A 21,517-nucleotide genomic window follows, 5' to 3' on the forward strand; every position below is an offset into this window, starting at 1 on the left:
CATCAGGACAATTGAACCACCCCAAAATTACACTGCAGACATCTGAACCTCCCAAAATCAACACTGGGAGCAAAAGTAACCAGGAGGGCAGCTGGAGCCCCCAAATTCACACAGGGGGCACCTGAACCTCCCCAAATTAACCACGAGGGCACCTGAACAACCACAGAATTTTACCTTGGGGCATCAGAACCACCCCAAAATTAACCTCAGGGGCTCTTGAACCTTGTAAATTCACCCTGGGGGCATCTGAAACCCCCCAAATTAACCATGGGGGCACCTTAGCCCTCCCAAAATTAACCTTGGGGGCACTTGAAGCCAACAAAATGAACCCTGGGGGGCACCTGAGCCCCTGCAAATTAACCTTGGGGCAGCTGAATCCACCAAGTCAATCCCAAACCCCCAAAATCAGACCCTGGGGGGCACCTGAGCCTCCCAAATCAAACCTTGGGGTTCAGGGGGGCATCTGAACTCCCCCTCCCAAAAATGGACAGGAGGGAGTTCAGCACATGAAATGAGGCTGTTAAAATAACCAGTAAGAAAACTTCCTTTTTGAAACAGATTTGCTCCCCCTAAAGCTCTTTCCCCAAAATAATTAATTTTTACAGACTTTAAAACCATCAAAAATGTGTCCAAATGCCTCTTGCTTCAACTCTCTATAAAATTTTAATGACTGTGCTCCTGTTAAGTAAATATTTGAAACAGAAAAATAACCAGTACTACATTTGTTTTCTTTTTTAAACAATAAATAAGCAACTTTGTTGTTGTTGTTGTTTTTTTTTTAACAAGAATGAAATATAAACTTTGCACATCCAAAATACAATATACAACTTATTTCCAAAAGGACTTCCTGATGACAGAAACAGTAAAACCAGGTGATGAACTGAAGTATTCCTATAGAGACCAGGTGATGGTGCAGCTTTTTCTTCCAAGTTCCACAATTCCCTGATGGATTTTCCTACTTGGAGTGTGAGGTGTGAGGCTCCAGGGTTGGATTTTGGTGAGAGCCTGGTGGAACCAACATTTGGCGGTGGTAAATTTGTTACCTTTAAGACTGACCAAGTGTGAATGTCCCCAAGACACCGAGGTGAATTTATCTTTTTGGGAAGGCTGATGGGGGTAAGGCCAAGGAGGATTTTTAAACTCAAACCATATTTTATCCAGCTGAAATGGATGGTGTCCCCTTCCAAAAGAACAAAAGGTTGTGAGGGCTGCGTGGCCAAAACCACGAGAGCAGAGGTGAACAATTATCTAGAAATGAAGCTGGATCACTTTTCCGTAACGCAGGAAACGAGAGATTCCCATAAAAAGGATTTGTTGTCAAACTTCCCTCAGAAACCCAGGCAGCTGCAGGGGAACAGCACAAAGCTCATGAACAAAGCCCTCTGAGGTGTCCCAGCAGCTCCCTGCCCTGCCTCATGTGGAGTGCAGCTGGCTTTGTCTCTCAGTCTCAGCTTTCCTCTCCTGCCTGTGGGTCATGGCAGCCCAAAAAGTGATTTTTTTCAGCACTTCCTGCAGAAGTTTGGATGGCAAGCAGGGAATTTGCTTCTCCAAGAGAGCTGAGTTCTTCCCAATGCAGTCAAGACACAGCCTGAGGAAGGGAAATAGAAAAAAAAAAAAGAAAAATTGAAGTAAATGGCTTATTTTCTAACAAATTACCCCTAGAAAAAGCTGATGTGTCTTAATTACAGGTGTTAATTACAGGTGCAGGGAATTACTCAGCACCAGTGATTCAACTGCTGTGCAGCATCACACACAGAAGGGTTCAGGTATTTCCTGAGGAGGAAATGGGGTATTTCACCCAATTTCTGCAGGAGCAGGTGGCTAAAACACCAGCTGGGGCAGTGGGAGGTGTCCTGCCCCTGGAACACGATGGGATTTAAGCCCAGCCTGAACCATTCTGGGATTCTGTAACTCCAACTCACCTGAGCAGGGAATAAGGCTGAGTCTGAAATATCAACAAGTCACTGCAGTGACCCTGAGCAAGAGAAGAACAGAACCATTAGAATGGCAAACAACTTCTCCACCTCAGCACTTCTCTACATTCATGGCACATTTATTGCCACGTGCAGGATTTAGAAATGTCCTCCTTGACCAACTATTTATAAGGAACCTGAATTACAAATTCCTTTTTATTCTGCCAGTCGAGAAAGCCTCAGGTGGGGATTCCTCAGTGGAATCAGTGGAGTGTAAATTATGATTAATTTATAATCTGTGTGTAAATTACTATGATTTCCTCAGTGGTGTGTAATTCGTAATGGTTTCAGTTACCAATTTGAGCAAATTGTTTGAACCAAACTCAATCTGATTTTTTTTTTTCTATTAAAATCCTATATGGATTTTAATTGAAAAATGAAAATAAATCAATTAATGTATTTATATACTGAAGTTCTCCTATAGAGACCAGGTGATGTTTCAGCTTTTTCTTACAAGTTCATTTAATTTTCTTCAATTAATATATTATTTATTTATTTGCTCAGAGGTTTTGGACTCCCCATCTGTGGAAGTGTCCAAGGCCAGGCTGGATGATGCCTGGAGCAACCTGGGATAGTGGGAGGTGTCCCTGCCCAGGCAAGGGTGGATTAAATGGAATTTAAGGCCCCTCCCAACTGAAACCATTCCATAATTTGGTATTAATTATGATTATCCCAGTGATGGGATTTGTTGTTCAGTTTACTGACCGTGTCCATAAAAAGCAAATCATCTTTGCTGCCCCCAAACACCATCACTTCTCCCTCCTGCCCGAGGCAGGCTGTGTGCCACAACCTGCAAATCAAACCACAAACACAATCAGGGCCCAAGGAACAAGGACCTGGGTGTTAGCAGCAAGAAAAAGCCATTATTTCAGAGGTAAAAAAGAACACCATAAAATTTATTACTTGCTTGTTTAGTAATATAAAATAAGAGAGCAATGTGACTCCCCAGTTCATGAGAGTTATTTTCATACAGACCAATATATTTTGTCATTATTTGACTTTTCTGTATTCTGGGCATTTAAACTTTGTCTTATTTATCACCACAGTGGAAAATTTTTTGGCAACTCTACAAACCAAGCTTTTGCCAAGCTTTTCCTTTTGCAATTTTCCACTTTCTTTGGTTCAGAAGTACAATTTTCTCGTGGCTTTCAGCCTGGGGGGGTTCTCAGTGCTGACACAGATCCCTGAGCACTTGGATCTCCAGTTCTCCTGTTCCAGTCTTTCCCTTCCCCCAGAGATTCCTGGGATCACTTGCTGTGAGTCAGTAACTTCCAGCACACCAAGGAAGTTTAATCATAAAGACCCCACAAAAGCAAAGCCTGACGTTGTAACTTTCAGAAAGATCCTACCCCTTCAGCAGCCACCCCTGGTGGGGATTTATTTGTCATGATTCCATTTTTCTGCTCTGTCACCACTGCTGATGGACTTTAGAGCCACTGAACCAGAATCAAACACACCACTGAAGATTCATGCAAAAATCAACGTCCCCACTTTCCTTCTCCCTTCACATCAGTCCTTAGCAGGTACCTCACCTTTTCCCTTCCTCATACCTGTGACAGATCTGTCTCTGCCTGCTCTGCATTAGGGAAACTCTGGGCTTGGTCACGGAGAACACGGGGAAGCCTTTCCTGCCTGGGCTCTGCTGACATCCTAGCTTGCAACCTGAGGCTTTTCCTACTGCCTGAGAGCTCCTGGCCTCCCATGGGCTGCTCTAACTTATCACCTAAACATTCTAACAAAGCACGTTATTCAATCACACAGGGCTCTTCACCACAGCAACAGCATCACATGGCAATGAAAACAGGAGAATCCAGGGGTTAAACATTTGTTCTCTGTTTCAACCCAGCATGCAAAACTGAAATTGATGGACAGAGGGAGGAAGAGTATTTTATATCAATTATGGGAATGAAAACATGGGGAATTTCAGGGGTTAAACATTTGTTCTCTGTTTCAACCCAGCATACAAAACTAAAACTGATGGACAGAGGGAGGAACAGTATTTTATATCAATTATGGGAATGAAAACAGGAGAATCCAGGGGTTAAACATTTGTTCTCTGTTTCAAGCCAGCATGCAAAACTGAAATTGATGGACAGAGGGAGGAAGAGTATTTTGTATCAATTATGGCAATGAAAACATGGGGAATTTCAGGGGTTAAACATTTGTTCTCTGTTTCAACCCAGCATGCAAAACTAAAATTGATGGACAGAGGGAGGAAGAGTATTTTATATCAATTATGGGAATGAAAACAGGAGAATCCAGGGGTTAAACATTTGTTCTCTGTTTCAACCCAGCATACAAAACTAAAACTGATGGACAGAGGGAGGAACAGTATTTTATATCAATTATGGGAATGAAAACAGGAGAATCCAGGGGTTAAACATTTGTTCTCTGTTTCAAGCCAGCATGCAAAACTGAAATTGATGGACAGAGGGAGGAAGAGTATTTTGTATCAATTATGGCAATGAAAACATGGGGAATTTCAGGGGTTAAACATTTGTTCTCTGTTTCAACCCAGCATGCAAAACTAAAATTGATGGACAGAGGAAGGAACAGTTTTTCTACCAATTATGGGAATGAAAACATGGGTAATTCCAGGGGTTAAACATTTGTTCTCTGTTGTAACCCAGCATGCAAAAGGTTGGCTGAGTAAAACTGATGGACAGAAAAAGGAACAGTATCTTCTACCAGTTATGGGAATGAAAACATTGGGAATCCAGGAGTTAAAATTTGTTCTTTATTTCAACCCAGCATGCAAAACTAAAATTGATGGATAGAGAGAGGAACAGTATTTTCTACCAATTCAGGATCACCTGAGAAGGCAATTCTTTAGAAATTGCTAAAGTGGAGGTTGAAGGAAATGATTCTTTACAGAATTTAGGGAGGGAATCAGAGTTGCAGAAGCATCAGGAAAAGACCCTAATAAATTTCATTACAAAGTAATATATAAAAGAAGTGCACATAGATGTGTTACTGCTCTGCATTTGAAGAGCAACTGAACTGATTTAAAGCTTTTCCAGCTGCAGAGATCCTGCAGAAAATAAAATTATGGTACAAATACTTGACACTTAAGCAGCTCAGTGCACGGACAGGCTTTTGGCGTGGCTGCTTTTATCCCAACCCCCCTGGACACGTCCCAATGTGTTACTGCTCTGCATTTGAAGAGCAACTGAACTGATTTAAAGCTTTTCCAGCTGCAGAGATCCTGCAGAAAATAAAATTATGGTACAAATACTTGACACTTAAGCAGCTCAGTGCACGGACAGGCTTTTGGTGTGGCTGCTGCAGGTGGCCCTGCCTCGTCAGGGGGCTGCACTGGAGGGTCTCCAGAGCTCCCTTCCAACCTTAAAACTCTGGGACTTCCTGGAAAAATCCAGGAGGTTTGGGCTTTGCTTGAAGGAGGGGAGATCCTTTAGTGCTAGAAAGATTTAGGTCCAGGAAAGCTCCTGGACCCAAATCCCAAAACCCCCTGGGGCTCAGGGATCCCTGTCCCTCCCAGGCACAGCTGCTGCTCCTGGGGCTGCTCCCCAGCACATCCCAGGAAAACCTCAGCACAGGGAAGGTCTGGGAGACTCAAGAACTGAGCCCAGAGCCCTGGCTGCTCCTGCTGTGTTTAAAGACTCCTCAGTCCTGAAACAGCATCAAAGTATCACTGATCATAAACTGAGTATCTGGTGAGGCTGAGGGCTGAAGAAGAGTCTGAAGGGTAAGAAGGCAAAAAAGTTGGTTTAGCTGTGGCTGTTTTATTTAAGAGACAGCCCAGAACAGGATAAAACAGGAAGAACATTAATGAAGGTGAAGATATTTCAGTAACAAGGCAGGGAGCAGAGCAGAACTGGACATTTTTGTATCAGAAAAAAGGATATAAAACTGTGATATATTATGATATAAATATTGCATTAATAACATAATAAATAAAAGAAAAAATAAATATATTGTGATATATATTATGGTATAAAATTGTGCTGGGAGTTCCTGGGTGAATGAAGGGAATTAATTAATTGAAAATCTGAATATTTACTATCTACAGCAAATCAGTTCAAGAGTTTGTAACTCAGAAACACAGACAATTCTTCTAACACTGGGTTAACACTCAATTTTGCCTTTGAACCTTCTTGCCTTTGCCTTGAAAGAGGAGTCAATTTTTCATGGTTCTCTCCTCCCCTGTTTCTAATAATTTATAAGTATTAATGAGCTTTTATTATTCTCCTTGGTTATTTATTCCTCCAATTTTTATGGGTTTGTTTATAGAACAGTAATTTGGCTGCAGAGCACCAGGCCAGTTGGACATCCAGATCCCTCACCACAAAAAAAACACCTTTTCATGCAAATAAGCATCAAATACACAAATTAAAAATGAGGTACATGGCAAAAAAGGTGTTAAAGCAAAATGCATTAATATTCTAAAATATTCTTTAAAAATACAGTTCAGTAATCTAAAACCTGGTTCATTTTGAAAAAGGATTCCATTTCAGCCCACATGATTTGTGTTTCTGTACCTGGGCCTGCTCTTGGGCAGATGGGTGAGCTGCTTCCATCCATTTGTTGCAATGCTGTGGATCCAACCATCACCTGCAATGTGAGAACGCTCATTAATGGGGTTTTTGGGATCAAAAATTAGCATTTTATTCACACAAACAGCTCTAAGAGCACGATTATTTAGGTAGCAGGAACATCAGCCCTTCATGAAGCTGCATCTTTTCACACTTGTGGTTTAATGCTGTCCCAGAAACCCCCTGCCCTGGAATTAAAACACACCCAACCCCTTTCTTTTGGGTAAATTGAGAAAATCATCTCCTCCCAGTGGATTTATCTGTGAAATTATTATTTAGCTTCAAATAATTTTTGCCAATTTCAGTTTTTTTCACGGAAACAAGCTGCCTTTTCTACAAAAGCAACTGCTACCAACCATCCCAAACCCTGTTTGTGTGATGTGAAATTCACAACAGAATTAGAATGATTTCTATTACCCTAAATTACTCACTCAAAGGAACATTATCAGAGCTTAGTCCACCAAAAAGGAAAAGTCTGTCATCCCCTATGGGGGTCAGCGTGTGCCAGGAGCGATCTCTGGGCTTCTCTCCACTGATATTAATCCTGGGGGAAACAAAGAAACAAAACCCCCAAATCTTCAAACAATGCTGAAATTGTTTAATTGTTTAATTCAAATTAATTTGGCAGAAAATTTCAGTTTGTCCTGCAACCACCTTGGGTGTTTTCCCAGTGAAAAAAAGAGATTAAATACACAAATAAATTCCATATACATGTAGGGAAACAGTTAATTGAGACAAAATTGATGAATCCTGAGGGGCTACAGGCTCTCCACTCCAAGGAAAATTATTTTAAATGACACAAGGATTTGTGGTTTTACCTCTGATCCAAAAGCTACCACCTCTTCAACCTGGGGCTCACCCAGACTTTGAAATAAATATTAGTAAAGAGGGGATTTCCTAAGTACAGAACAGATGAAGGTTTATTATTGATAAAATCTCATCTGAAATCTTTTCAGCTGAGGTGTATTGAAATTGATTTTATTTTAGTTGGGTTTGCTTGAGAATGTGAACAGTAAAGATCCTGACATCCCAAAAAACCAGTTTATCAGAGATACTTAAACAAGGATTGCAAAAGTGCCCTGCTAAATTTGGCACTCAAGGCCAAGTTGCAATATTTGTTTGAATCCAAGTGAAGAAAAGAGGCTTCTAAAATTGGCCAAGGGGCAGCCTGGGCTTTGATGGTTAAAAAAAAATATCAAACAGATGCTGATAAATGATAAATTTCAATTTTCATGCAGAAGAAATGATGAGTACCAGAAATAACCAAATATTGAATGAGTTTAGTAGAGCTCAAGCAACTTCTGGCAGTGGCAGCTGAAATGAATTTTGCAATCTCCTGCTGGATGCTAATCCTGGGTTAGCAGATTCCTATTATGCAATTCCTTAAGAAAGCTGGGCAGAGTTGAGTATGAAAAAAACCTTGATTGGTTAAAAATAAAATAATCATCTATTAATTAATAATTATTGGCTCCTTTGTGATCAGAGGAATAAATAATAATAATAAATACAAACAGTTTATCTCCTGTGAGGTGGCAAGAGTAGCAGATACTGTGAAAACCCTTTCCCCAATATCTTTAATTTTTTTTTCAGTCTTAAATATTTTTTTTTAGTCTCTAAAAGACTCTTTGCAGAGCTGCTGCAACAGCTGAACAGAAGATTCCTACGTTTATAGTGATCTAATATATAAATATATTTAATATATAAATTTACAGTGAACCAATATATAAATATATAAATATTTTTACATATATACTATACTCAATCATGGATAAATCTTATGAGCTTTTCTTGGATCACAATACAGAAATAACTTGAATTTTGGAAAAATCTTCATTTTTTGAGGATTTCATGGCCTTTTATGGAAAAGACCTTTTCCCAATTTGTGCTGTAACTACAGAGAGTAAACCCAGCATTCAAAAAGCCCTAAAACCTGGAATTCCATCTGGATAAATGTAGCCAGGCTGCAAATGAGGGTGTTAAATCACTCCATGCTGTGCTTCAAACAGCACCATCAATGCTCTGGTGCAGAGCAGGAAAAGCTCAGTAACCACTATCAAAATTCAATTCCACTGAAATCCCAGCCCAGCAGCTGTTAGGAGTCCCCAAACCCTCATTCTCCTCTTGGAAAAGCTGCAGGAGCAGCTCTGGAACTATTTAACAATATGTTTCCATCTTCTAAATTCAGTTTTAAGTGTTACAAAAGCAAACCTACCTTCCAGACCAAGTCCAAGTGTCTAAATTCAGGCAGTGCAAATCATTCATTCTGGTTTGCTAAAACAAAGAAATAAAATCCCACTCGGGTTATTTTAAGCAAACAATAAACAAAATATTTCAGTGAGGCCTTCCTGGGACAGAATATTCCAAGTACCAATAGTTTGAAGAAATCTGTACCCACTTGCCTTAATATAAATCTGAATTATGTGGCAGATGAAAAGCTTTTCTCCTCACAAAAACCATGCAACTCTCAGGAAAGTGCCTGGCAGAAATATTTCCAGTCATGCAACAGCACTATGGGGCCAATTTTAGCTTCTAAAAGTGAAGAACTTTGTGGGGATTTATCCAGTTCCTGCAAATGTTTTTAATTTCCATCCACAGAACTCCTGGCAGGGCAATGCAGAAGGTGTTTTACTCTCCTATTGTTGCCTGGTGTTATTTTCCTTGACACTGTGATCAGAAGTTTGGATCCTCCTGTCTGGTCACTACTCCTTGGAGTATCCTGGTAGTGCTGCACTCTGGGTATTCCCAGAAATGTCCATCATTTGTGCTTTTCCCTGTTTTCCTTTCACAAAGTGACCACCAGCAAGCATTTGCCATCAAATAAAATGGGAAATCTTTCCTCTTGCTCATCTGCCTGGGGTTTGAGATGGAGGAAGTCTCTGCCTGCCTCGGGGTGGTGGAGAAGGTGGTAAAAGGAATTCTTTGCTTGCCTGGGAGCTGTGATTCCCCTGGGAGCTACAAAAACCATCTGGGAAGTAGGGAAATGTTTCTTGCCTTACCTTCCAACTCCTTTTCTCCCTGGGCAGTCCATAGATCTATTAGAAAAAGCCTTTCTCCAGCTTGCAGATCCTCTGAGGCAGAACTAGGCTGAAAGGAGTGCTTGTACCCCAGCAGTGAGGCTGAGGGACCCCCAGAGCTGCCCAGCAGAGCTCTGGGAAGTCTCTCAGGGATTTCAGGGAACAGCAAGGATTTCAGGAATTCTACAACCTCCTCTGCCAAGCACTGCTAACCCTGCTGGGCTGGGAAGGGAATGGGAAGAGCATTTTGGGGAGGGCAACAGGATAAAGACAAGCAGATTGTCAGGGTTTGGGGCATTGCCTCAAAACAACCTAAAACCAACCAAGTGTGGTCCAGCTGACAGCCAGGGGAACAGATCTGTCTTCCATGACACCTCTCTCCAGTTTCCTACTGCTCCTGGTGCCTTTGAAGGGCATGAGGGGATCAAATCATCCAAGCTGAAAGCAAAATGCAGTTGGGATCTTCTGTACATTTGGGGCAAACCCAACATCCTGGCCTCTACAACTGGAAATACTCAATCATGTTGGAGTAACACAATTTGATATAAAGGATATCTATCAAAGGAAGTTGCTGTTATGGTGAAAATTAAGGTTTCAAGAGGATCCTGTTCAAGACCTCCTCGCTGACTTTCCTTTCCTGGGCATTGGGCAGAAGATGGAGAAATTCTCTTTCCTGCTCCCTGGGAAATCAAAAAATCTTTGCATTCTCATGGTTCAATAGCTGGGCAGATGCAGAATTACAGCAACCTCATTTTGAATTCAAAACACCAACTGTCCAAGATTGAGGCCTTTAACAAATAAAAGCACCTTTCTACCCAACCCTTCTTTGGGAAGCTGGAGCCACACAGGTTTACAGGACCATCACTTGCCACACAGCTCTCCTGCAGCTTCTCATGCACTTCTCTCTCCTCCTCTATTTCATCATTCTGCTGCCAATCCTGAAATGATTTTTAATAGGCTTAAGAGCACCAAGCCTCCTAGGAGGGTTGGAATTTCCCTTGGAGCTCCAAGGGCTCCTGAGGCACTCTGCTTATCTCTGGCAAGTTGATGTCTTGGCAGCCCAGTGCACGTTAGGCAGGAGCTGCTTGGTCTCAGGATTAGCACCATGAGAGGCTTTAAGGGTGACATTATTCCCAGCTCCCTGCTGGGACAGGGAATTCTGCAGCTCTCTCTCCTGGATTTACAATCAAAAGCTAGCCCAGCTCCAAGCTTTGCCAAGAGAAGGATTGCAGCTCCACGGATCTTCTGAGCTTAGCTGACAGGAAATACAAACATGCTTACATTAAGGCACCAGATGTGTGAAGAGCTGCTGCAAAGACTTTGGTTTATTCACTTCATTCTCAACATGAAAATTTTCCACTTAAATCAAACATAAGACTCACATCAACTTCTGGACTAACTCTCCTTCCTTCCCACTTTCTCCCATTTCTGTTTTTCCAGGGGCTTACCTGAAGGAACTGAGTCCACATAACACTTCTGAGCCTGTTTTCAAATGATTCCTGGTACAACTGATTCTCATCATCATCACCATCATCATCATCATCTTCTTTTACCAGTTCTAGCTCCAAGTTTGGAAAAAGGTGCCCTTTCCTCCCAGAAAGATGAATAGGAGAAGCCTCATGACACTTCCTGGCCCTTTCTGGTTCCTTGCAGAGCCTTTTCCCTGGGAAGATTTGTATTATGGTGAACTAGAAGGAGAAGGAGGAGCAGAGCAACCCCGTGTTTGCTCCTTAATTTCTGGAGAAAAGCAAAACTTCATCCTTTGGGGAGGAATTATTCCTGGTGTCAGGAAATTTACTGGCTTTCTGCTGTCTTTAGCTTTTTCTTTTCATGACTTACATTAATTCCTCAAGCCCCACTGAATGTTCCCTCACCTTTTTATGTTTCCTTCCATTTATTTCTAGGATAGAAAATGGATCAATAATAATCACCAAGGTGAAAATTACACTTGCTGCTCTCCTACAGAATTAAACACAGCTTTCCACAATTTCACTCTTCTCTGACACGGGTTCCCAAGTGGTTTCACTGAAATTTAGCAAGTTTTTAAGGAAGCTGAAGAGAAAAACCTTTTAAGATCAGAATGCTGTAGTCAAACAGAGTTAAACAGAAGCCTGAGGGCAAACCCTCTGAGGGCAGTGGAGGAATGACAGGTGAGCTCCAGCTAAATCAGAATTTCACTGGCAGAGGCTGCAAGGAACCCCAGCTGGAGTTAGAGAGCAGTTCAAGAGTGCAGCAACCCCAGGGAGGGCACAGAGCCCTCCCTGACAGAGCCCTGGGGAAGGAGGCTTTGCAGGTGCTCAGGAGGAACTGGCAGGGCAGGACCAAATCATCCAAGGGACCTTTACAGCCCCACTTTTGGGGTTTTCCCTGAGGGAGGAGCAGGACTGGGCTGTGGTCAGCAAGGGTTCAGCTGTGGGCGCACAGGACGGGGCACAGGGCTCACTCAGGGCATGGATAACCCTGTTTTTCACTCTCCTCAGATCTCTTTGTTTCCTTCAGTTATCTCCAAACCCAGTTTGTCCAAACCTACAGCTCTGGGAGGTGCTGAGTGCAGCTCTCTCAGGCTTGAGGAACAATTCCAGAGATCCTGAATCAAAGGTCACATAATGGCAGGAACAAACAGGATCCATTTTCATTATTTTCTTTTCTGTTTGCTCTGGAAAGGCACTTAAATAAAACTTCCTGCAGGTGTGGGAAGTGGCTGGACATGGTGTGGTCACTGAGCAGCAGGAGTGGAAGGAGTGCAGATTAGCCAAAGGAATATTCCAGCAGGAAAATCAGGGAATGGGGAACAAAACGCAGTTTTACACTGCTTGCTTTGCCAGGATTTGGGAATATAAGGGTGAGGCTGTGGCAGCTTTCCAAGGTGGAGCTGGAATATGTTCATTCCCAAACTAATTCCTTCTCTTTTTTAGGCCAGAACTACAGGAACACAGCACTGGGGGCTCTCAGAAGCTTCTTCACTGTCAGTTTTGGAGATAGAAAACATCCAGGCTCATCCTCTAGCTGAGTAGGATTAAAGGTTCTAAATCAGCTGTAGTGAAAAGAGCTAAAAACTTCCATTAAAATAAAACACAAGAGTGCACAGTCACTGAAATTGGGCGGGTTTTTAACTTGCCTTACAGGATCTGTTTCTTACATCAACGCTTCAGCAGAGAGGAACTGAGTAGAAAATCTCCTTTAATTAGCACTGGAGAAATTCCAAGTGCTGCTGAGAGGTTGGAGTATCTCCCTGCTTTAATCAGGGGGGTGGTGCCTATGGCTTTTTGCAGTTAAAAAGAGTCAGGAAGAGTAAAAATTACACAGCCACAATCCAACCCTAAATTATTTATGCACAGATTGCATCCTTTTGTCTATGACCTCTTCCATTTCAGTCACTTATGTGCAAAAAGTAGCAAAATTCAATTAGAAAGCCAACTCAAATCTGTTATTTACCACACAGTCATCTGTGTTTTACCTTTTTTGGGACAATCATTAACATTACAGACAGAAATATTCTTCTTTTTGTAGAGGGTGATGACAAGCAGCATCCTGGATTCAGAGCCCTGAACATCCAGGTTAGGCCAAAGACATTTGGGATTTTTTTTTTCCTACTACAAAATGACAAGAAAAAAAAAAAAAGAAAACTGCCAGGAGAATAACATGACTGCTAAGAAAATATTGAATTACCAGCACTCGTCCTCCAAAGATGTAACCTTTATTTCCCAGCACAGCACATGTGTGAGCTGCTCGAGGCTGAGGTGGATCTCCACCCTGAAAGAAGCAAAATAATCCTTCAGAACACCAGCAGCCTCCTGCACAGTTTTATTTTCTGATCTACAAATCATCAGGAACTGCTACTAAAACCTCTGGAAATCACATCTTAAAATTTGATGCTATGTCCACGTGCCAAAAAGTTCTCCCTGTGTAAATCAGAACTGAAGGTGGCAAAACTGGCTTTTACTTTGCAATGGTAATTTTACATTTTGCATTTGGTTTTATAGGGATTTTAGAACATCTTGTAAAGACTATAAAAAGCTGCCAGACACTGTTTAAAATATACAACTTCTGCTGAGTTCTTACATAAACTCACCTGGATTTTATGAACTTTAGAGAATATTTTTATCTCAGTAAGGCAGAGCTCTCCTGTTATCTGTAACAGGTTATCCATGGTAATTACACATGGACACAGATTTCCAGAGGGCTGGAGCCCTTCTGCTGGGAAAACTGGGAATGTTCACCTGGAGAAGGCTCCAGGGAGAGCTCAGAGCCCCTGGCAGGGCCTGAAGGGGCTCCAGGAGAGCTGGAGAGGGACTGGGGACAAGGATGGAGGGACAGGACACAGGGAATGGCTCCCAGTGCCAGAGGGCAGGGATGGATGGGAGATTGGGAATTGGGAATTGCTGGCTGGGCTGGAATTGCCAGAGCAGCTGGGGCTGCCCCTGGATCCCTGGCAGTGCCCAAGGCCAGGCTGGACAGGGCTTGGAGCAGCCTGGGACAGTGGAAGGTGTCCCAAATTTCTAAAGCACAATAATTATTCAAAAGTCAGTAAAATCCCAGCAGTGTCAAGACGTGAGGCTGAAAACCACTCACTCGAATTGTTGGTTGAGACCAAGTCTGTGTGGTTGTATCAAAAACATGAACATCATTGTGCCATCCCCAGAATATCTGCCCTTCCTAAAAAAAAAATAAAAAAGAAATAAAAAATTATTTTAATATCTTTCTGCTTAGTGAAGGACACAAACCTGGAAGGGATCTGTCCGAACAGAAAATACACTAAAACAGGCAATTTCATGAAAATGTGTGGTGATATTTGAAGAATGCTGCAGCAGCTTAGATTCACTTGAAGGTCAGCAGCACCCAGGGATGTTCAGGCTGGTGACACCTGAAAATTGGCTTTGGGCCCCAACATCAGACACTGCAGCAAATTCCACCTTCTAAATTTTGTTGTAACACACTGAGAAATTAAGAGATTGTAAAAAACCAATTCTTGGGTGTCAGTCTTTAACAACTGATGTCAGGAGCTTCCTGTCAATACTCTGCTCAGTCATCTTTGTACTAATTGTAAGGAATTACTGTAGGAAAGTTGATCATCCAGGCATCCTTCTGGAAAGTAATTCAATAAATTAAGTCAGAGTATTTGTCAGCTAGACAAATAAGTCAGCTAGATGTGTGAAGCTATAAAGTACCTAATGTTTCTTCAAAGAAATAAACTATAAAAATTATTAAATTACATTATAAAAATTATTAAGTTTTTCTGGGATTTTCAGCTTTAAAATATGCCTTCAGACTAAAATCCTACCTTTTCCCCACTTTGACAGCATTTAATTCACTGCACTCCAAGCCCAGCACTGGGAGTTTGGAATATGTGGAACAACCACCACTCCCAACGTGCAGTAATTGGAATTTTAGACCTTAAAAAAGATTCCAAATTTGCATTTCTGCTGATGCTATAAATAAAAGAAAAATCATATTTCCATGCTCATCAAGGGTGATAAAAAGGATGTTTTTTTCCCCAATCAGAAAGCAGCAATCAGTGGGAATGGGGACAAATCTCTTACCCAAAATGCATCGTGGACGTCGAAACAATCACTGAGCTCGTTGTGCTTCCTGCAGCCATAACCTCCAAAATAAATTAGCCTGAAACAACAAAACCACTTCATTCTTCTGCAGGGAAAATTAAAATGAATAAGCTGCAGTAATGAATATTTTGGGTTACTGCTGCACTAGCAGCAATACAAACAATGAGAATATTTTGTGTTGCACCTGATGATGCAAACACAACAAGGTGAAGGTCACAGCCACGCCCTGAGCAAACCTGACTGACACCCACACAAGGAAATCATTCAGGACACCTCCAAGTCTCTGTTCCTCTCCCCAAAAGTTTATTTCCAGTGCTGTTCTCAGGCAAAAATGGGAAATAAACCTCAGCTTCCTTCTCTGCCTTCCCTAGTGAAGTTCCCATGCAGCTCCTGCTGCATTTTTTGTTTTATGTGTCCTATTTTTGGCAGGAAATGTTCCCAAGGTTTGTCCCACAGGACACAAAAAGTCTCTTTTTGGCTTAAAATAAAATTTTTGAACCAAGCACCACTGAACCTCTCATTGCAAGGATCCTCACACACCTCCCAGCCTAATATTCCACCCAGGAAAGGGCCATTCATAAATCATCTTTTTTTCCATCAAAGGGTTCCATTCTATCATCTAAAACAGGTGATTTTCTAGCATGCAGGTGACACAATACTTTGAATAAATGCATTTAGTTTTGAATAATCTTGTGTTAACAGCTAGGGAGTTGTTCAAATATCTGTATTTTCCATCTCCTGCAGTTGAATTTGAATTACAAACCCAAGATCTGGCACTCAGGGGCATTGCACAGCTTATGCAAAACCTCTTTAGATGTGGAGTCCAGAAAGAGATAAATCATTTCCATCTGATAAATGTGCACTATAAATCACATCCTGACTTGTTTGTAACAGATTCAATAACAAATCACTGACAGGGCACCTGCTTGTGATCACTTCTGCCTCATTACCCAGACATTTTCCATAATAAACAGAAAACCTGGAGTATTTCTGTTTAGCCAAGTCTGTTTTCTAAACACACTTAGTCACTTTTCCAACACAAATGTCCAGCCTGACTCAGTCCTTGCAAGACAAAGATAATCCCTGAAATGCCTCTGCAACTGCCAGCTGTTAAAATCCTTGGGAACACACTACATGGATTTATTGCAGGTAATAATTTAATGCTTAAAATAATGAACCTTGCAGAGAAAGTAATTTTATACTGGTTTTTAATGTGTTAAAATCATGTCATAGATGCATGATAGCTTTCTAAAGTGTAAAACATTCCACAAACTTGCCCTAGAGATCCCAGCCCTCTCCTGAAGTGGGGTTTTATTTGTTACTTCAGCTCACACCTGAGAAAACTCTGGTACGAAGTTGTTACAAAATCCCTCAGCAAGTCAAGCTAAAAATCAGTTTCCTCCATCCCAACCCTGAGTTCTCTTCACTTTTTAACCCCTTCTCTCTGCAATTAACACAAATTAAGTATTTTTAACGTGTTACCTGTTTTTGTACACCCAGCAGGAAAGTTTGTCACGGGGTGTGGGAGGTTGACCTTTAAAATTTGTGATTTTTTTCCACCTGTAGGTTCCGGTTTTTGTTCTCAAATTGACGTAATACAGCTTGAAAGGAAAGAAAAATGACAATATATTCAGAAAAAAAACACAAATCACCACCAGAAAAAAACAACCCACCACCCCCAGAAGCCTGGAAGTAACAGAGGAACTGGCAGTGAGTTTACAATGAGAAATACACCACAAAAACGAAGTTAAAATAGGAGAATTGGCAGAAAGTTTCACCAGAGGCTCCATTTCACTGATTTCCTAGTCAGGAGTCAACTGTGACATTATTTATGTTCCATTATGAGGCAACTGATTTCATCTATTTTGTTAATTCAGTTACAAGGAAAGCTGGTAGCTCTATTTTAACCTTAATTATTACCTGATTATTTAAAGCAGTGAATTGCTATCAAAGAGCAAAAAGAAAAGTGATATTCAGAGATTAGTCTCAATTAAGGTTGTCAGAATATTTTTTTAAAACCAATTGGGAAAGCACTGGCATAAATATAGAAGGTTTTAAAAAAATAAAGCTGTTCCTCAAATTTCTCTTTAATTCAAATACAAATACACCAAATAAACAGCAAGGTCAGTATTAATACTTATGAAAATACAATATTATGGGGGAAAAAAGACTACAATACCCGATTGCTGTATCCTTTATCATCAAATCCCCCAAAAATGTACAGCTTCCCATTGATGCTGGCCCCACAGCTGCCTGACATGGAGGTGGGTAACTCCCCTTCCATCAGGTGCATTGTCCTGAAATTTAAAAAAAATACATTATTAAGTCCCTTCCAATCTGCCAAAATGTAACAATCCCAAACAGATTTATTCAGAATTTTTAGACTTAAAGGTGAAAATACTGTTTGGGCCATAACTAGGAGCAGGAGCTGCAGGTGAGGTTGGGCTCCTGTGGTGGAAGAGAACTTCCAGGTGGATATTGTGTGTTTATAAAGTATCTTGATTCTTCTGGAGGTGAAATTCACTTTAGGAGAGCTTTAGTAGAGCTGAAACATTAATTACTCAGAATCTGGAAATATTAACTCCAGGAACTCCTGAAATGAGAATCTGGCATTGCTGGGATGTCAGAAATGGAAAACTGAGATTCTGCTGTGCCCTGCACTCAGCTCACTGAGTGTGGAGCTGTGCTGAGAGCTCAGGCAGGCCAGGAGATCCTGGTTAAATATAACCTGGAAAATCCTGTTTACCCCAGATCACTTCCCTGGGAGCACAGAAAGGAAAACCAAGGGAGTGTGAAGGGGCTTTGGGCAGCCCTTCCCACAGGAAGGACAGCAAATCATGGTCTGCAGGGAGAAAGAAATGGGGGAAAAGGGGCAAGAGAGAGAAAGGGGAAAAATGGGGCAAGAGAATGGGAGAAGAGAGGAGAAGAGAGGAGAAGAGAGGAGAAGAGAGGAGAAGAGAGGAGAAGAGAGGAGAAGAGAGGAGAAGAGAGGAGAAGAGAGGAGAAGAGAGGAGAAGAGAGGAGAAGAGAGGAGAAGAGAGGAGAAGAGAGGAGAAGAGAGGAGAAGAGAGGAGAAAAAAAGAGAAAAAAAGAGAAGAGAAAAAAAGGGGGAAGGAGGTAACAAAAAAGGAGGGGAAGAAGGAAACAAAAAGGGGAGGAAAAAGAAAATGGAGGGAAAGAGAAAAAAGGCAGGAAAAACAAAGTGGAAGGGAAAAGGGCAAGTTCTGAGTTATTTTTGGGAGGAAAAAAAGAAAGTGGACGGAAAGAGGAAAAGGGGAAGTTCTGAGTTATTTTTGAGTTGCAAGACACATGGAATTAATACAAAAATTAATAAATACATAACTGTAACTAGATCAAGAGCCCAAGTAGCCAGTGTTTAACTGTTCTAACATAAAAGTGAATGTAAAAAACCTAAGCCAAAATAAACTGGCAAGTAAATGCACCTGTGCTAACAGAGCCTGGAGCCAGCCCTTTCCACCACTCCCCTGCACACAACAATTAGCCTTCAGCAGGGACTGTTTCCTGGAGCTCAGGTGCCAGCACAGGTCTGTCCCTCAGTGTTGACACTGAACACCTGCTGTTTAACACAACCAACGTCCCTGAAGGCTTCTCCCTGCAGAGCAGTGACAAAAACAGCTGCAGGTAATAATTCAGTATCAATGAATTCATTGAACTCACCAGAGCCCACTGTCCATGTCATAGATCCAGAGCTCATCGCTGGGCAGATAAACTTCATTTTCTTCAATGGACTGCAAGGGGAACATGAAAATGCTCAATCAGTTCTGCTTTTTGTGTGTGCACATGAAATGCCAAGCCATGTTACTCAGCAACACGGAATGATCTCAAGGAACTCAAAGTCACGCTCCAGTGTTACTGCTCTGATCAGAAAATTAATTTATTTTAAAAATAAACAACTCACTCCTCCTCAGGACTGCTCAAAAAAGGCACAGATCGACCAAATTCATTTTGCTAAGAAAAGATGTGCAACAACATCAACCAGATTTGAAGCTCCTGAATTAAAACTCATTTAGATACTTTTTATCAGGAGCTGTTTCCATGGGCATAGTGGAAAAATAAAAAACAGAATATAAAAACGGACTAAAAACACAGAAGTTACTTGAAGCAGTAACTTGAAAGACCAAGGTGTCAAACATAAAGGAGAAAATTAATTCTTCTGTGGGAAAAAAAAAGATTTATGAAGAGTCCTGAACAGAGGTCATTAAGAAAGATAAATAATTTAGGAAATAATGATGAGGAAAAACAACAAACAGGAGAGGAAGCCCAAAAAAATGCAGTACTCATGGTGAGTAACAACTACAGCATTAATTACTGCCTTGGCACTAGGAAGAAATTAAAGCCTGGCAGTGAGTAAGCAGGCAGAGTCAGTAAACAAATAAAAACTGCCTCAAAATTAAACGAATGTGAGGCAGTTAAATACAAAACTGAAATTTAATTAGTGACAATCCAGTTACTGACGACTTGCCTTCAAATGATGTTTTGTTATGAATTTCTCACTCTGAGAGGTGCCAAGCACCTGGTTTTTTTGGTAATTTATTTTATTTGGTAAATTTTTGGTAATTTATTCTGCCAGGCACCTCTGCTCTGCTGTTACACAGCTCTGGCAGCGTCTGCAAGGAGCACAAGTTGACTCAATTTAATCTGGAGATGCCAGAGGTCGAGCACCTGCTCCAGAACCAGCTCTGAGCAAACACACTGATGCCAAAAATAAAGTTTGCTGGGCAGGAGTCCAGCAGCAACACGTGAAAAATGATTTATCTGTGTAAAGGGCTGCTCACAGAGCAACAACTTTCGTAATATTTTAGCAGATAAATACGTAGTACTACCAAGAACACTTGCAAAGTTTATCTGCTAAACTTCACATACACTGTTTTGAATGTACCACGAACCCACAATTTTTTATTAGAAAACCTTTGAAAACATTGTGATCATTAGTTCAACCTCAGTTTTAAAGACCAGAGCATAAAAACTACTGAAGATTACCAGTGCTTTAGGAGATATTTACTTCTACAGAGTATTATGGAGTTTAAATCCAGGAGTTTCCCACTAGATTTCTTTGCTTAAGTACGAAGGACAAACTTTAAACACTTTAAAGTTACCTTAGACCATGAAAAAATATATATAGAATATGAAATATCTTTATAGAAGTAATAGTTTCCACCTGATTAAGGAATTACACCAAGCACAGGCATTTTCAATTTTATGGCCAATGTGCACAGGCAGACAAGATGAACAGATAAATATCAACAGAAAAATAACAGGTAAAACTAAGTGGGTGTATTAAATGTAGTATTATTCTTATCTCCCTTTTGGGTTGAATTCACAGAGTTAAAAGACACAGGGACTTACTTATGACAGAACCAAAAGTATTCTTTTTATGGAGGAAAAAAAAATTAAATTATGGGTGGGCTTCAGCCTGCTTGTTTTTGAGGCGACAGGAGGAAAACGCGCTGTAAGCACCACACAACTCCTAATAAATAAAAAAACACGTGGACTCAGCAGCGAGGACACCCTGGAAATTACACCCTGGAAGAACTGAGCCACAAATTACAGCGTCGGGGCTCGAAGGGAGACGCGCTCTGCGCGCTGAGGAGCGGAGCAAGGGAGCGAACCGGCTCCGCCAGCCCTTCCCCACACGTGCTGCGCGACGGAGCGGCGGCGAGCGGGCCAGGAGGAGGGCGCTGATCGCGCAGGGAAAGGCTGGCGGGACGAGGCGGTGGGAGCGGCCCCGCCGTCCCCTCAGCGCCGTCCCCTCAGCGCCATGCCCTCAGCGCCGTCCCCTCAGCGCCTCCCGCCGCCATTCGAACGGCGCGCGGCCGCCGCAGCCAATCAGCGCCCGCGCCACAGCCCCGCGCGCCCGCCGAGGGCTGAGGGCCGGCGGGGGGACCCCCCCCCTGCCCCGCCCGGGGCTCCGCTCCCCGCGCCCGGAACCCCGCTCCCGCCGCTCCTTCCCGGCTCCCCCGCCCGCCTTACCACGTATCCGCCCCACACGTAGAGAAAGTTGCCGTCCACCACGGCGCAGTGGCCGCTGCGCTCCTCGGCCACGCAGAACTGATCCGCGGGGTCCGCCGCCATCTTGGGGGGGAGGAAGAGGAGGAGGAGGAGGGAGGAGGAGGAAGCGGCTCGGCCGCCTCAGGGCTCGCGTCCCGCCACCGCCTCCTCCGGGTGAAGCTGCGGCTCCGCCGCCGGTCGCTCCCCTGGGGCGGACGGGAAGCGAGGAGGGTCCAAAGTGTGGGGCGGCACCCGGCGCGCGTCGGGATGGGAGCGGACGGACGGAGAGCCCCGCGCTGCCCCCGGTGCCGGGCAGCAGTGCCGGGCTGAGGTGTGAGGCGGAATAAACCGTGCGGGAGGATGTGAATAATGCGGGAGGATGTGAATAATGGGCGCGAGAGGAGGAA

The 21,517-nt window shown here is 42.5% G+C and overlaps 1 protein-coding gene across 6 annotated transcripts; it reads right to left on the reverse strand.

Moving 5' to 3' along the window:
• Positions 1-644: 644 nt before the first annotated feature.
• Positions 645-21,351, reverse strand: KLHDC1 (kelch domain containing 1). 6 transcript variants are annotated; one of them, XM_041458554.1, is made up of 14 exons: positions 21,093-21,351; positions 18,780-18,850; positions 17,281-17,398; positions 16,584-16,702; positions 15,081-15,159; positions 14,113-14,196; positions 13,210-13,293; positions 10,989-11,228; positions 8,739-8,797; positions 6,958-7,070; positions 6,473-6,545; positions 2,679-2,763; positions 1,923-1,975; positions 645-1,588 (listed from the first exon to the last, which is right to left on the reverse strand). In XM_041458554.1, the coding sequence occupies exons 1-14, from the start codon at positions 21,192-21,194 to the stop codon at positions 1,414-1,416; spliced, it is 1,455 nt and encodes a 484-aa protein (XP_041314488.1). In that variant the 5' UTR covers positions 21,195-21,351; the 3' UTR covers positions 645-1,413. The 6 variants fall into 6 exon arrangements, 3 of the variants coding, with proteins under 3 accessions (XP_041314488.1, XP_041314489.1, XP_041314490.1); XM_041458555.1 differs by lacking the exon at positions 21,093-21,351 and adding an exon at positions 19,585-19,627; XM_041458556.1 differs by lacking the exon at positions 10,989-11,228.
• Between the last annotated feature and the right edge of the window lie 166 nt (positions 21,352-21,517).

This window comes from Pyrgilauda ruficollis, unplaced genomic scaffold (genome assembly GCF_017590135.1).
Source record: "Pyrgilauda ruficollis isolate IOZ18807 unplaced genomic scaffold, ASM1759013v1 scaffold129, whole genome shotgun sequence".
NCBI classification, from domain to species: Eukaryota; Metazoa; Chordata; class Aves; order Passeriformes; family Passeridae; genus Pyrgilauda; species Pyrgilauda ruficollis.